The sequence below is a fragment of the Mytilus trossulus genome, chromosome 3, assembly GCF_036588685.1.
Source record: "Mytilus trossulus isolate FHL-02 chromosome 3, PNRI_Mtr1.1.1.hap1, whole genome shotgun sequence".
Classification (NCBI taxonomy): Eukaryota; Metazoa; Mollusca; class Bivalvia; order Mytilida; family Mytilidae; genus Mytilus; species Mytilus trossulus.
In genome coordinates this window covers 12,509,472-12,523,543 of record NC_086375.1, presented here as the reverse complement: position 1 = coordinate 12,523,543, position 14,072 = coordinate 12,509,472, and the positions used below count along the sequence as shown (strand labels likewise).

The 14,072-nt window shown below is 36.8% G+C and overlaps 2 protein-coding genes across 2 annotated transcripts; both read left to right on the top strand.

Annotated features, from left to right (window-relative positions):
* Positions 1 to 5,455: 5,455 nt before the first annotated feature.
* On the top strand, positions 5,456 to 7,708 carry LOC134710384 (uncharacterized). Its single transcript, XM_063570739.1, has one exon. It carries the CDS (start codon positions 5,456 to 5,458, stop codon positions 7,706 to 7,708), a length of 2,253 nt encoding a protein of 750 aa, XP_063426809.1.
* A 569-nt stretch (positions 7,709 to 8,277) lies between these two features.
* Positions 8,278 to 9,057, top strand: LOC134710383 (uncharacterized). Its single transcript, XM_063570738.1, has one exon. The coding sequence runs from the start codon at positions 8,278 to 8,280 to the stop codon at positions 9,055 to 9,057; it is 780 nt and encodes a 259-aa protein (XP_063426808.1).
* Positions 9,058 to 14,072: the final 5,015 nt, after the last annotated feature.

The window sequence follows — 14,072 nt, the reverse complement described above, 5'->3', positions numbered from 1 at the left end:
AGGGTTCTAAATTTTTTAACACGTTAAAAACTCCCCGAAGGTGCGTCCGATGTTGAGGGTTCGTATTGAGTTCGTATCACCATCCTCACAATCGTAATGTCACCGGGAATGCATCTTTGAACATCGTATTGCATTAGTGTTTCCATCGGGCAGTTTTGACATTACGATGTCTACACGAATGACTCACACAGCTACACGAAGGTCTTGTGATGGCAACACGACTTCGTGAAGACCTCGTAATCCCGTCGTGTTGCCATCATATATAAGTACGAAGGCAACAAGATGGAACTACGACGGCAATAAATCCAGATTAATGTAAGTTAATTTTTGCGCCAAAATACATTTAAAGTGCCATGCGCGATATGCACTGGTCAGTCTAATACGACAGTTAGAAAGACGTTCACAAAACATGGAGCTAATATTATATGATTCTATGAGAACAAGAAAGGCGAGATCGTTGTTTCTATTAATTCAAATCGAACAAGAAGGGCAGCTATTACAGGATCAGGATTTACTTTTAAAATATTATTTTTTGTCAATTTTTCATATCAAGTAACATAAAGAAAATCATAAACGCGCCTCGTACACCAACACTGCAGGTACACGTATATAGGGAAACCAACTTTTTCTTCATTATTTTGATTTTTTATGTTTCGTCTGAGTTGTTACTCCATAACCATTTCATTTTGTTTTCTATATATTTTGCCGCATTTGTTGATTTCCCCATATCCTTTCTTTTGTCTATCTTATTATGATATTCTCCTGGAAAGAGCTCTTTTTGAATAACAGGGATCAACGAACATATTATCTTACCTTTAAGATAGACAGTAAACATGGCCATAATTATGGGTGATTATTCAGAATAGTGCACACAAATTACAGTTCAAACAAGGCAATGCCGGGCGTGGCATTCCCTCGTATGTAACATATTAGGGACAAATATGAACACTATATTTGTATATGACACATGCAGAAAATGGTAAATTGAATATGCATATTTGATACATAAACTATTTTTTTTTTAGAAATCAACCAAAACATTTAGAAACTGGATATACCTTTAATATTGTCTTTTACATATTTGTTTTTCGTTCATTCTTTTACATAAATAAGGCCGTTAGTTTTCTCGTTTGAATTGTTTTATAATGTCTTATCGGGGCCTTTTATAGCTGAATATGCGGTATGGGCTTTGCTCATTGTTGAAGGCCGTACGGTGACCTATAGTTGTTTTAATGTTTGTGTCATTTTGGTCTTTTGTGGATAGTTGTCTCATTGGCAATCATACCACATCTTCTTTTTATATTTAGAACAAGCAGGTAAAAAAATGAGCAACCAATTTCCTATTATGCTAATTCAAGGAGAAAAAAAAAGTCCATCTGCATGACCTTGACATTTGGCCTTGAACGTAAAACATGTCAGATAATTACAAGGAGGAATAATATACCAAATGTGGTTAAAATCATTTGAAGCATATTGGTTTTAGAGTGACCACAAGGGTGATATTGCCTTGTATTACAACTGCCACTGTGACATTGACCTTTGAACTTTAAAGTCAATAGCGCTTAAGATATTCTTAACGACATACCAAGTTTTGAGCATTTTGGTTCTAGAGTGTCTTTTAGACATCGTATGGCCATCGCGCCATCATCATAATCCATTGTGTATCCTTCGTAATCCATCGTGTAACCTTCGTGAACCATAGTGTAGGCTTCGGCTGATATATGAAGCTTAAATAACCGTCTTCGGTTAACCTTCGTATGTCCATCTTTTGCTATCGTATATAATTTCGGCACCATCGTATAGACTTCGTTATTCATCGTACTTGCTTCGGTCACATTTTGGTATTTTAACGAGATCGGGACCAGCTTCGTACGAACTTACAATTTTCGCATTCGGATGTCCATCGTATATAAAAATCGGGACAGTGTGACGCGGGCATAAAGAATGATCTGTAAACAGCAATATTGTCCAGCAAAGTAGATCCTTAATATTTCATTTTTCATAAATTTTTGTAATCTTTTACAAAAATCTGTGTCTCTGAAACTACTGAGACAAACTTGGCCTAAGTCATTATTAAGGAAATTTGTTTTAAAAAAGTGGCCTATGACCCTTTCGGTGAACAAAATTGGCGGAAGTGGCAAAAAAATAGAACAAAGGGGTATAATGCAGTTTTGGCTCATATCTCTGAAACCAAAGCATTTAGAGCAAGTATGACAAAGGATTAAATTGTTATTTAGGTCCTGATCAATCTGCCCTGAAATTTTAGACCAATCGGGCTACCCCTGAAGGTTTTGGTTATCTCCAATAATATTATAGAAAGAGATAAACAGTAAACAGCATTAACGTACAACAATGTAAGATCAACAAATAAACTGTAAACAGCAATAATGTACAGCAAAGTGAAATGACCAAAATGGTCAATTTTTATACAACTGCAAAAATTAAAAAAAATTTGTCGTAGATTGGTATGACGTTGGCGTCGTCATTGTCTTCCTAAGACATGGTTTTTGCACTATAACTTTAGAATAAGTAAATAGAAATCTATGAAATTTAAACACAATGGTTTATGACCAAAATGGAAGGTTGGGATTGATTTTTGAAGTTTTAGTCCCAACAGTTTATGAATTGGGGCCAAAATAGCATTTTTCTTGGTTTTCGCACAGTAACTTTAGCATAAGTGAAAAGAAATCTATGAAATTTAAAAAAAAAGGTTTATGACCACAAAAGAAAGGTTGGATTGATTTTGGGAGTTTTGGTCCTTCCAGTTTAGGAATTGGGGTAAAAAAGGATCCTAAATAAGCATTTTCCTTGGTTTTTGCACAATAACTTTAGTATAGGTAAATAAAAATCTGCAAGGTTTGTGACCACAAAAATGAGGTTTGGATCGATTTTGGATTTTTGGGCCAAAAGAGTCCAAAATTAAACTTTGTTTGATTTTATCAAAATATGAATTATAGGGGTTCTTCGATGTCCCAAATCTAACCGTGTAATTTAGATTCTAAATATTTGGTCCTGTTTTCAAATTGGTCTACATTAAGATCCAAAGGGTCTAAAATTAAAGTTAGCTTCATTTAAAAAAAAATGAATTCTTGGGGTTCTTTTATATTGGACTGTAAGGTGTACATGTCCAACTGGCAGGTGTCATCTAGCGTATGAAATTATAATCCTGGTACTTTTGATAACTAATTTGACCTCATTTTCATGGTTCAGTGGTTATAGTTAAGTTTTTGTGCTTTGGTCTGTTTTTCTTATACTATATGCAATAGGTCTACTATATTTGGTGTATGGAATGATTTTGAGGTGTACATGTCGAGCTGACAGGTTTCATCTGACCTTGACCTCATTTTCATGGTTCAGTGGTCAAAGTTAAATTTTTGAGTTTTGGTCTATTTTTCTAATACTTTATGCATTAGGTCAACTATATTTAGTGTATGGAAATGATTTATGATCTATTTGTCTGTTACGCAGGTTTTATTTGACCTTGACCTCATTTTCACAGCTTATTGTTCAGTGTTAAGTTCTTGTGTTTTGGTCTGTTTTTCTGAATTTATAAGCAATAAGTCAACTATATTTTTTGTATTGAAAAATTGTTAGCTGTACATTTCAGCCTGGCATGGTTCATCTGACCTTGACCTCATTTTCATGGTTCATTGATCAATGTTTTGTTTTCTTTTTTAATGTTGAGTTTATGTGAGAGTTGTAATAAAGCTTTATATTTGGTCTATAAACATATTTTTATATCCATGATAAGTAAAGAAGGCGAGACATTTCAGCGTGTGCACTCTTGTTCTTATATGTTACTGTTATGAAACTGATATTTGAGATTGTACTTCCATAAAGAAATAGAGAACAATCTAGGTCGTTTAATAAACATTTAATATACGTTCTTGCTCTAGGGTTTATTTTGGTATTTTTGCGCATGCGTATAGTTTTCTTTACTTCAAGGGGTTTTAGATTGAATGGTTGCTCTGGATTGCCCACTCAATTAATTCATTTATAACTCATTGGATCTTATCTATTGTTGAGATTATCGCGGGAACATAACGTTCCAACTATTGTACGTTTATTGTCGACGTCGTATTGTCAGTGACGTCGCCTTGGGCGGAAATACGAACTTCTATATAAAATGTAGTGGCTGAATAGTTGTTGTTATATCGTTATATCATCTATATTTATGGTGCCTTGACCAATGGATCTCGTAAAATTGAAATCAGTCCAATCGGGGAACAGAAGCGCTGTTACCTGATTATTCCGAAGATTAGATGAAGTAAAGGAGAATTCAAATTTCGATGAAGAAGAAGTTATTGCAACACTCGGAAAACTAGTGCAAACACAAACATTGTTTGAGGACTTAAACGAACAAATTCTAAAGTTAACAGAACCGGAAGATGTGGAAAATGAGATAGTGGATTCAGATGAATATTCAGTGGATATGGAAACAAAGATTCGCCACATACGTAAGTTCATACAAAATGTCCAAACACCACAGTCCCGTCATATTGATTCACATACAACAACCCACACTTTAAATCCAGAAACTATACCGTTTGTACCAACGCACAACATAGCCAACCCACACAACGCACAGTCGTTTGAGAACCCGTCTGTACAAGCCAGTCATACGTTCAACACACAGCAAAGCACATTTTCGTCAGCTAGTAGTCACCGCCTACCCAAACTTTCGCTTCCAATATTCTCAGGGAACATCTTAGAATGGCAACCTTTCTGGGACTCATATGAGTCGGCCGTACACATTAACTTGTCACTTACGAATGTACAAAAATTCAATTACTTGAAAGCACAGCTAGAACATGAAGCACTAGATTCTATAGCGGGGTTCGCACTTACAAATGTAAACTATGATGAAGCCGTAAACCTATTAAAAGAGAGGTTCGGTCAACAAGACAAAATCATAAATGCATACATGCAGGCATTATTAGAAATCCCTTTGCCTAGAAATCAGATAACAAGCTTACGAAGCTTTTACGATAAAATGGAAAGTTACGTCAGGGGATTAGAAGCTTTAGGTCAGACACAAGAAACATACGGCACTCTACTTGTTCCAATTACTATGAAGAAATTACCCGGGGAAGTCAGACAACATCTCGCGCGAGAACACAGAATACAAACTTGGGTATTACGGGACCTCCGTAGGAGCATTTTAGATGAGATTAATATAATGGACGCAGGACAAGAGTTAGAGTCGACAAACCATTTGCCCACAACATCGTCTTTCTTTGCCGGAGCGAAATCGGCAAAGTCCAAATCTGTCAAGAATATTGAGACAAGACCTTGTGTGTTTTGTCATGAAATACACGCACCTACCCAGTGCAGTAAAATAACCGACACAGAATCCCGTATGATAATAGTAAAACGTGATAAGTTTTGATTTAACTGCCTTGGTAAACACAGAATAAATGATTGTAAATCTAAACACACATGTAGAAATTGTAATATGAATCACCATACAAGCTTGTGTAATTCACGTCCAACAAACAACATAAAACCAGTGAATGAGGTAAACCATAGAAACGGGAGTAGTAACTCAGCAAATACGAACTTCCACGCGAATTATAACCAGAGCAGCAACCCGTCAAACCCGCCATCGACAAACGTTCAACTCGTTAATGAACTTCATGATACAGAAGAAGATACTACCATTTTGTATTCTCAATCGACAGAATCGCGATCAAATGTACTTTTGAAAACCGCCGTATCTCAAGTAGGCTCAAATCAGCACTTTATCGATACGAATATTCTATTTGACGAAGGAGCTCAAAGATCGTTTTTGACGCAGAACTTAGCGAATAAACTCAATTTACAGATAGAAGGAACAGAGATAATACATTTATCGGCATTTGGAGGTGAAGAGAAAAACACGAGACACTTAGAAAAGACAACAATCTATCTGAAAACCGATGCCGGACACGTATTGCCAATCAAAGTACTGATAGTACCGATGATCGCCACGCCTTTACATAATCACATACGTAATATTGATACACAGAACGGTTATTTACGTGGTTTGAAGTTAGCACACACGATGACACAGCAAGATTTGTTTGATATATCCTTGCTTGTAGGTGCAGATCACTACTGGGACATTGTAGTAGACCATATTGTACGGGGAAACGGTCCGACCGCCGTGAAATCCAAGATCGGATATTTGCTTTCGGGACCTACATACAGTACTAAAACTAACACATCGAAAACTAACATGTTTAATGTTTTAATATCACACAAAGATGAAGAATACAATTTAGAGAGATTTTGGAATTTAGAATCAATAGGTATAAATAGTAAGGAGTTAGACGAAGACGAAGACGACGATACCTACATAACAGCATATCAGGACAGATCAATTGAATTCAGAGAAAATAAGTATTTCGCTAGGTTACCATGGAAACAGGACCATGATGAATTGCCTACAAATTTAGCAGTCACGAAGAGAAGGACAGAAAACGTCATTAAAAGACTTACCCAAAACCCGGATATGTTAAAGAAGTACGGGAACATTATACAAGAACAGGAACGAAGGGAGTTCATAGAGAGAGTGGATGAAACAGCTGAAACTCAAGGAATAATACACTATATTCCTCATCATCCAGTACAGAAGGAATCAAGCACTACGCCTATCCGAATCGTTTATGACTGCAGTTGCCGCCAGTCGCCTTATTCGCCTAGTTTGAATGACTGCCTCTTAGACACACCGCCGAAACTAAACGACCTGACAAAAATTCTGATGAGATTTAGAGCCAACCCTGTCGCCATTACAATTGATATTGAAAAGGCCTTTTTACATGTTGGCTTAAACGAAGATGACCGAGACGCTACACGTTTCTTGTGGCTCAGTAACCCATCAGACCCTACAAGTAATCTACAGACTTACAGGTTCAAATCCGTCCTTTTCGGAGCAACTTGTTCGCCGTTTATGCTTAACGACACGATACTGAAACATTTACATCGTTACAACAGTACAACAGCTACATTGATGGAAAGAGACTTGTACGTGGACAACATTCTGACAAGTTTACAGAACGAGGATGACGCTAATACGTATTATAAGGAAGCGAGAACAATGATGAAGGAAGCCGGATTCAACCTACGATCGTGGACATCGAACAGTGAAAATATACGCACGCTAGCCAAGACGGAAAATGTACTAGATAAGGACATCAACACAAAAGTACTTGGTATGTTATCGAATAGCAAATCCGATGATCTGATGTACCAGAAATGTGAGATTCAACTACGAGACATTGTAACAAAAAAGGAGATTTTGAAACATTCTTCCAAAATATACGATCCACTTGGAATACTCAGCCCCGTCACAATACGAACAAAGATGCTCATACAGGATCTATGGAAAAGTAAACTTGATTGGGATGAACCAGTTCCGGAAAACTTTAAGGCTACATGGATTAATGTAGCTAGCGACTTAGAGAAAGCGACACAAATCGTATTTCCCAGATATTATTTCTCCAGTAATTCTACTTCGACACAATTTGAACTTCACGTATTTTGCGATTCGAGTCCAAAAGCGTATGGAGCGACTGCATATCTGAACAACGGTACCAAAACTACGTTAGTGATGGCGAAAAGCAGAGTAGCGCCAGTGAAAAACCTAACATTACCGCAATTAGAACTTATGGCCGCAGTTATTGGAACTAGACTAGCGTCACATGTAAAATCGACTTTTGAATGTTAAAACGTGGTTTTCTGGTTGGATAGCTGCATTGTATTACACTGGATAAAATCATCGAAACCGTTAAAACGATTTATTGCAAATCGAGTGCGAGAAATTATAGAGTCTACAAATCAACATGAATGGAGATATTGTCCTACAGAATACAATCCAGCAGATCTCTTAACACGAGGAATTGACGCCGATCAATACATCAATAGTGTCATTTGGAAAAAAGGACCAAATTGGTTAACGACTCGAACAAAATGGCCAGAATTAACTCCTACAAGTAAAACAGTATTGACAATTACAGGAGAAAACGGCGACGAGGAATTTCAAAACAATGACGTTCATACTGACTACTATGGTATTAGTAACATTATAGACATTTCGAAATATGGAAGTTGATTCGAATAACCGCTTACGTTCAGCGGTTCATATCTAATTGCCGATATACCAAACATCTGAGAAAAAGTGGAGTCTTAACGACAAATGATATTAATATCGCGGTGCGTTCATGGATATTAGATTGCCAAAAATCTTCATACTCCGCCGAAATAAAAAGTTTACAGGACACAAGAAATAAAAACACAATGAAATATCCAAGAATAAGACAACTAGGACTCTTCATAGATGACGATGGCCTTGTGAGATGCAATGGTAGGATTCACAATGCACCGATTCCAGAGAATACTAAATTTCCATATATTATACCTGCAAATCAACCACTTACCAAACTGATAGTGATAGACGCACACGAAAGTTCACTCCATTCTGGACTAAATGCTACGCTAACTTATGTACGACAATCGTATTGGGTACCGACACTCCGACAATTTGTTAAGAAGTTATTAAACAAATGTGTAACTTTCCGCAAAGTTATGGGAAAATCTTACAACAAACCGGATCCGCCACCCCTACCGAAAATAAGAGTACAGGAAGCTTCGCCATTTACCGTCACAGGAGTCGATTATACAGGTGCTTTATACGTAAAGGACTCAGAAAGAACTTTAAAGAAAGCGTATATATGTTTATTTACATGCGCATCGACAAGAGCAGTTCACCTAGAAGTAGTTCCAAACTTGAGCGAACATTCATTTATTCAGGCATTTCGGCGCTTTGTTAGCCGTAAATCTTTGCCTAAAATTCTAGTATCTGACAATGCAACTACATTCATTGCAGGATCTGCAGAAATAAAAAGATTATGTGAATCGGATATAGTAAAAAATACTTTATCAACACACGGTGTCGAGTGGAGATTTATACCGAAACGTGCACCTTGGTATGGTGGATTTTGGGAGCGCTTGATTGCTCTGACGAAGACAAGTTTGAAGAAAGTGCTTGGACGATCCCAAGTAAACATGGAAACATAACAAACAGTTGTTACGGAAATAGAAACTATCTTAAATGACAGACCGCTAACATATCCATCATCCGATATCAAAGACTGTGAAGCTTTAACGCCGTCTCATCTATTATACGGAAGGCGGATTTCAACATTACCGTACCCGCAATCAGAAATTGATAATTTCCTAGACCCGACTTACATGGGACATAAAGATCTTAATAAAAGTGTACACAGACAAACGCAATTTATTCAACATTTCTGGAAAAGATGGAAATCCGAATACCTTACATCTTTACGTGAATTTCATAGGACAATCGGAAAAAATGAACAATTAATAAATACAGGAGACATCGTACAAATTCACAACGAATGTCCGAGGATAAACTGGAAAATTGGGATCGTAACCGAACTTGCGAGAGGTAATGATGGACTTGTAAGATCAGCACGAATAAGGACCAGCACGGGAGAAACTACAAGACCGATCGCCAAATTATATCCGTTGGAAGTAACACAAACGATGACAAACAATTCTAACAGTAACGTTCATATTGATGAGCAGGACCATATGGAGAACAGACCGAAACGAAAAGCTAGCCTAAAGGCCCGAGAGACGATACAGAAGTGGATTCACCAGTGATGTAATCGATGAACATAAACAATTACACGTTTAGTGCAAAGTTGAATTTTATTTTATTTCATGAGAGACTTTAATTGAATTAAATCGCTAAATATAATTTCCGTTTTATATGATTTGCTCAGTATTACAAAGAAAAACACAACGCGAGAGACAATTTCAAAGTGATATTATTTATTGATGGACAGTTATTTATCAGTGAAACGATTTATTAATGGACAATTGAGAATTTTAGAAAATTGTGATAATTTTTATTTTTTCGCGGCCCCAGTATGTTGAGATTATCGCGGGAACATAACGTTCCAACTATTGTACGTTTATTGTAGACGTCGCATTGTCAGTGACGTCGCCTTGGGCGGAAATACGAACTTCTATATAAAATGTAATGGCTGAATAGTTGTTGTTATATCGTTATATCATCTATATCTATGTATGTCTGCCATTGAGGGTTATTGTTGTTGCATAACTTAAAATCATTTGCATCATTTAAATTAAAATTAATTAGTCCACGTCGTCAAGTTGTTACTAGAACATCCCTTCAGGCGAAATGGAGTCTTCCATATTGTCGTTTCGAGTTGTCTCCATTCCGGAAGTAAATCCTATGAGTTCTGAATCAAAAGCAACACGTCGAATATTATCTCGTTCTGTCAATAAACGTCGTATAATATTGAAAACGATCACAATTTAAACCGAGGAATGTGTACGGAAAGGAGTCATTATCATTGACCCAAAAGAAATTAAATATTTGAAGAGTTAGGAATGGGTTTCCTCCTAGAATTAGCATAGTAAAATAAGTGGTAAGTTATGAAGTGAAAAAAAAATATACCTTCTCTCAATCTGAGTCTCAGTGACTGCTGTTGAAAGTTAACTTTGAATTGATAGTACAAAAATAAAACAAATAGGCCTAAGTAAATTGTTCATACACTTTTATCCGGGATTGGCTATTTTGTAACTATTCAGTTTAAGTAGATTGCATTTTGCATGTGCAGTTGAATTAGTTTTGAAAATAATATTATCCAGCTACATGTATACATGTGTCAATGAAACAATGGCAATCGTGTCCCTCAGAGCAATCTGCTCTTTGATTTTATGATCAAATTAATAAGCAAATCAAAAACGTTTTCTCGGAAGATTATTCTAACATGCTAGATTTTGAACTTGTGTTGTTTTCATCTAGTTGTAAAATCGTGGACATGGCATGAACATAACTGAACATAGAAAATGATTGTACGGATGGGAAATCCATGTACTTTTGACACATTCTTATTTGAAGAAAAAAAAAATGTCATAACGATAATGGAACAAAGCAGGCTGGGTTAGTGGGGCTGCTTTTATGGTAATTCAAGTTACCTTTTATTCACCTTCGTCCACATCAGAGCTATCAGCTCTTTGATTTATTATGAGCCCAGTTTTCAAGTTGGTCCAAATCGGGGTACAAAATTATTATATTAAGCATTGTGCATTAGCAAGAAACCTTCAATTGCATAGTATTGTGCAATAGGAAGAAATATCTAATTGCACAGTATTACGCTATAGCAAGAAATTTTCAATTGCACAGTTTTGAGTTCTCGATCTAGTGGTCAAGTCCGATAGCTACAGTGCTGAATGTCCCGAGTTTGATTCTCACTCGGGGTGCCAAAAATATCCGTACATCAAAAGGGTTATTTTCACCCTTGTACACATATCTGATACCCATAGCGGAGTTTAAACTAGAAAGTGTACTTTTGGGGCCCCAGTTGATCAAGGTTGCTCCCGACTTTGACCTGGAGATCCTTCTGCTGATATCGCTTCGGTTTGTCTGTTCCTGCCGAGCAGCTTTGGTTCTCTCGTAGTGCTTCGGCATTTTCCTTTATAACAGATTCTGGCCGGTGTCCTAACACTCCCTCATTTTATGGGGATTGTGTCATTGTAAACATCGAACGATGTTATAACGTTAGAGACAGATTTCCTTTAATCCCGATTAATATGGTTAGATGTCCAATGTTGGAAGTAGAAGCAGCATTATACACAAAGAGAGCATGGATTCTACATATAAAATTAAGGTTCCTCTACAAAGGGTGTTTAAATATTCTGAGAATGGTTTGTCGGGTTATTTCTTCCTACAGTTACATTATCATACATAGTGTTAAATATATATTCCCCTATCGTCACGTGGTGACATCATTTGTGCCTTACAGACAGCGTTACAATTTCAAATTTTATGCCAACATCACTAATTGTATAATCTAGCATAGCAGAAAGGGAGGGCATTGTACATTTCTAAATTATATTTTTTCTATGGCTTTTCTACAGACTACTTTGATTACTCATTTGTCCCTTATTTTTATATTCTCTTTTCAACAGTTCCCGGAACCATGATGGTGTTGTCACTCCTCATTGAGGTTTCTAATGCAGAAATGTAGCTTTACTGCAAAGAAGCACCAATTGACTGCACAAACATGATAAATGGTTACTACAAAATGGCCTTTTTATCGCAGTATGGTAGCATTTATATCGCACAACCATAAAAGGTTCAGAATAAATGTGAGCGAAGGATTACCAAGATATACTTGTCATTTTTCTTATCGTTCGCCTTTTCACTTGAATACGAGTCTCCTCAATAAATTTGGTGGTCATCTGTTCGGCATCCTTTGGTCCATATAGCTTCACTTTGAGTGATGTTTCTGAGTGTCTTAACTCTCTGTGACTGATGGACACATTAGAGATGGAACAACTTTGTATAAATATTGGTTGAGTCTATAGTGTCCTGTCCTCATTGTAAAGATGATGTATTGTTCAGAACTTGTTATCTAGTGCCGTTTTGCTGATGAGTGCTGAACAGATACTTGATGATAGTCGTCATCTCTGTGCAGCAGACTGAATTTTCTCATATTGTTGTTCAGCACCCTGCTTTGCTAATTTATCGGCTTGTTTATTACCCCAAACTCCACAAGGTTTAGGGATGCACTGTAGTATTGTTATCAGTCTGTTGATGTTGTATAAAGCTTGTTAGAGTTGATGTAGCTTGTCGTTCGTCAATTCTTGTAGCACAGAGAGGGCAGCAGTCCGGAATACTACTTTAAGTTGTGTTTTTTGTTTTTGATGGAGTGTGCAGCATGAGTAAGGGCTTTGTAGTTTGAACAATTTAGGCCTGTTGATATTGTCTGTGATTGTTGACCTCCGTTTGGGTTCTCAATGTTCTAGTATAAACCAGCCCTCTTTTGTTTGTGGCTGACCCATCTGTAAATACTGTTACCCAGGTATCAAAATGGTACTTGTCTTCAAGCATACTCATTTTCAGTTTTTTTCTTAACAGTGCTAGACTGTTCGTTTTTAGTGGTAATGAGTGGAAATGAGGTTTGGATGGGGACATTTCCAAGTTTATTTTTACACAGGTTGTATTCATTTTGAAAGCAATGTGTTCGATAGATATATGTAGAACTACTGGGTGTTTTTTTTTGAAAGGCTCTTTTCTCTAATGTAAAGCTTGATCTTTTGAGTTTGCCTGAGGAGAGTTGTTTCAGTCTAGTATTCATTGGGTTGTCTTATTAACACTGATATTTGATAGCCTTAATCATGGCTTTGCACTCTCTTCCCTTACGTAGTTAAAACATATTAAGTTATTAGTATATTGGATAGGGAAACATTTTTTTGCAACTTATAATTATTCCTTTCCACTTTGCGGGTGGTTAGGGTTAGGGTTAGGTTTTAGGTTTTAAGGAGAGCCAATTATTCAGTCTCAATATGTACAAAAGACTCAATTCTATTTCTGGTATCTATGATAAGTTTATTTACTAGTCCGAATGAAATTTTATTAGTCTGGGGCATCGGACTAGTGGCTAACAGTGTAGACTGTATGAATATTTGTGTGTTTTGATACATATGACGTCGCTCTGTACTTATACATCCTGCCATTGGTAATTGTTACATGATAAGTTTTGTATCTGTCTTCTATCTTTCATTTTTACTAATGTGCTCTTTCTATATGTCCTTCTGTGTTGTTTTTTTTTAAACATAATGACGTAGCTGTGTACTTATGCATCCCGTCATTATGGTTAGGGTTTTTTCTAAACATAATGATGTGGTTGTGTACTTATGCATCCCGTGGTTAGGGTTAGGGTTAGGGTTAGGGTCAGGGTCAGGGTCAGGGTCAGGGTCAGGGTCAGGGTTAGGGTTAGGGTTAGGGTTAGGGTTAGGGTTTAGGGGTTAGGGTTAGGGTTAGGGTTAGGGTTAGGGTTAGGGTAGGGTACTTTGGCGAGGGTTAGTGAGGTGCCCTTTCTCTCTTCTGCGCATGTCTGCCCTTTTTTGTGACTGCGCATGCGTCAGAAATTTCAAAAAATATTTCTAAGTCCAGAGTATGAAAAGTGCCTTTGACTTCAATCTTCAAACAGATGTAGTATGGATTTGAATAGAGATATTTTTATAAA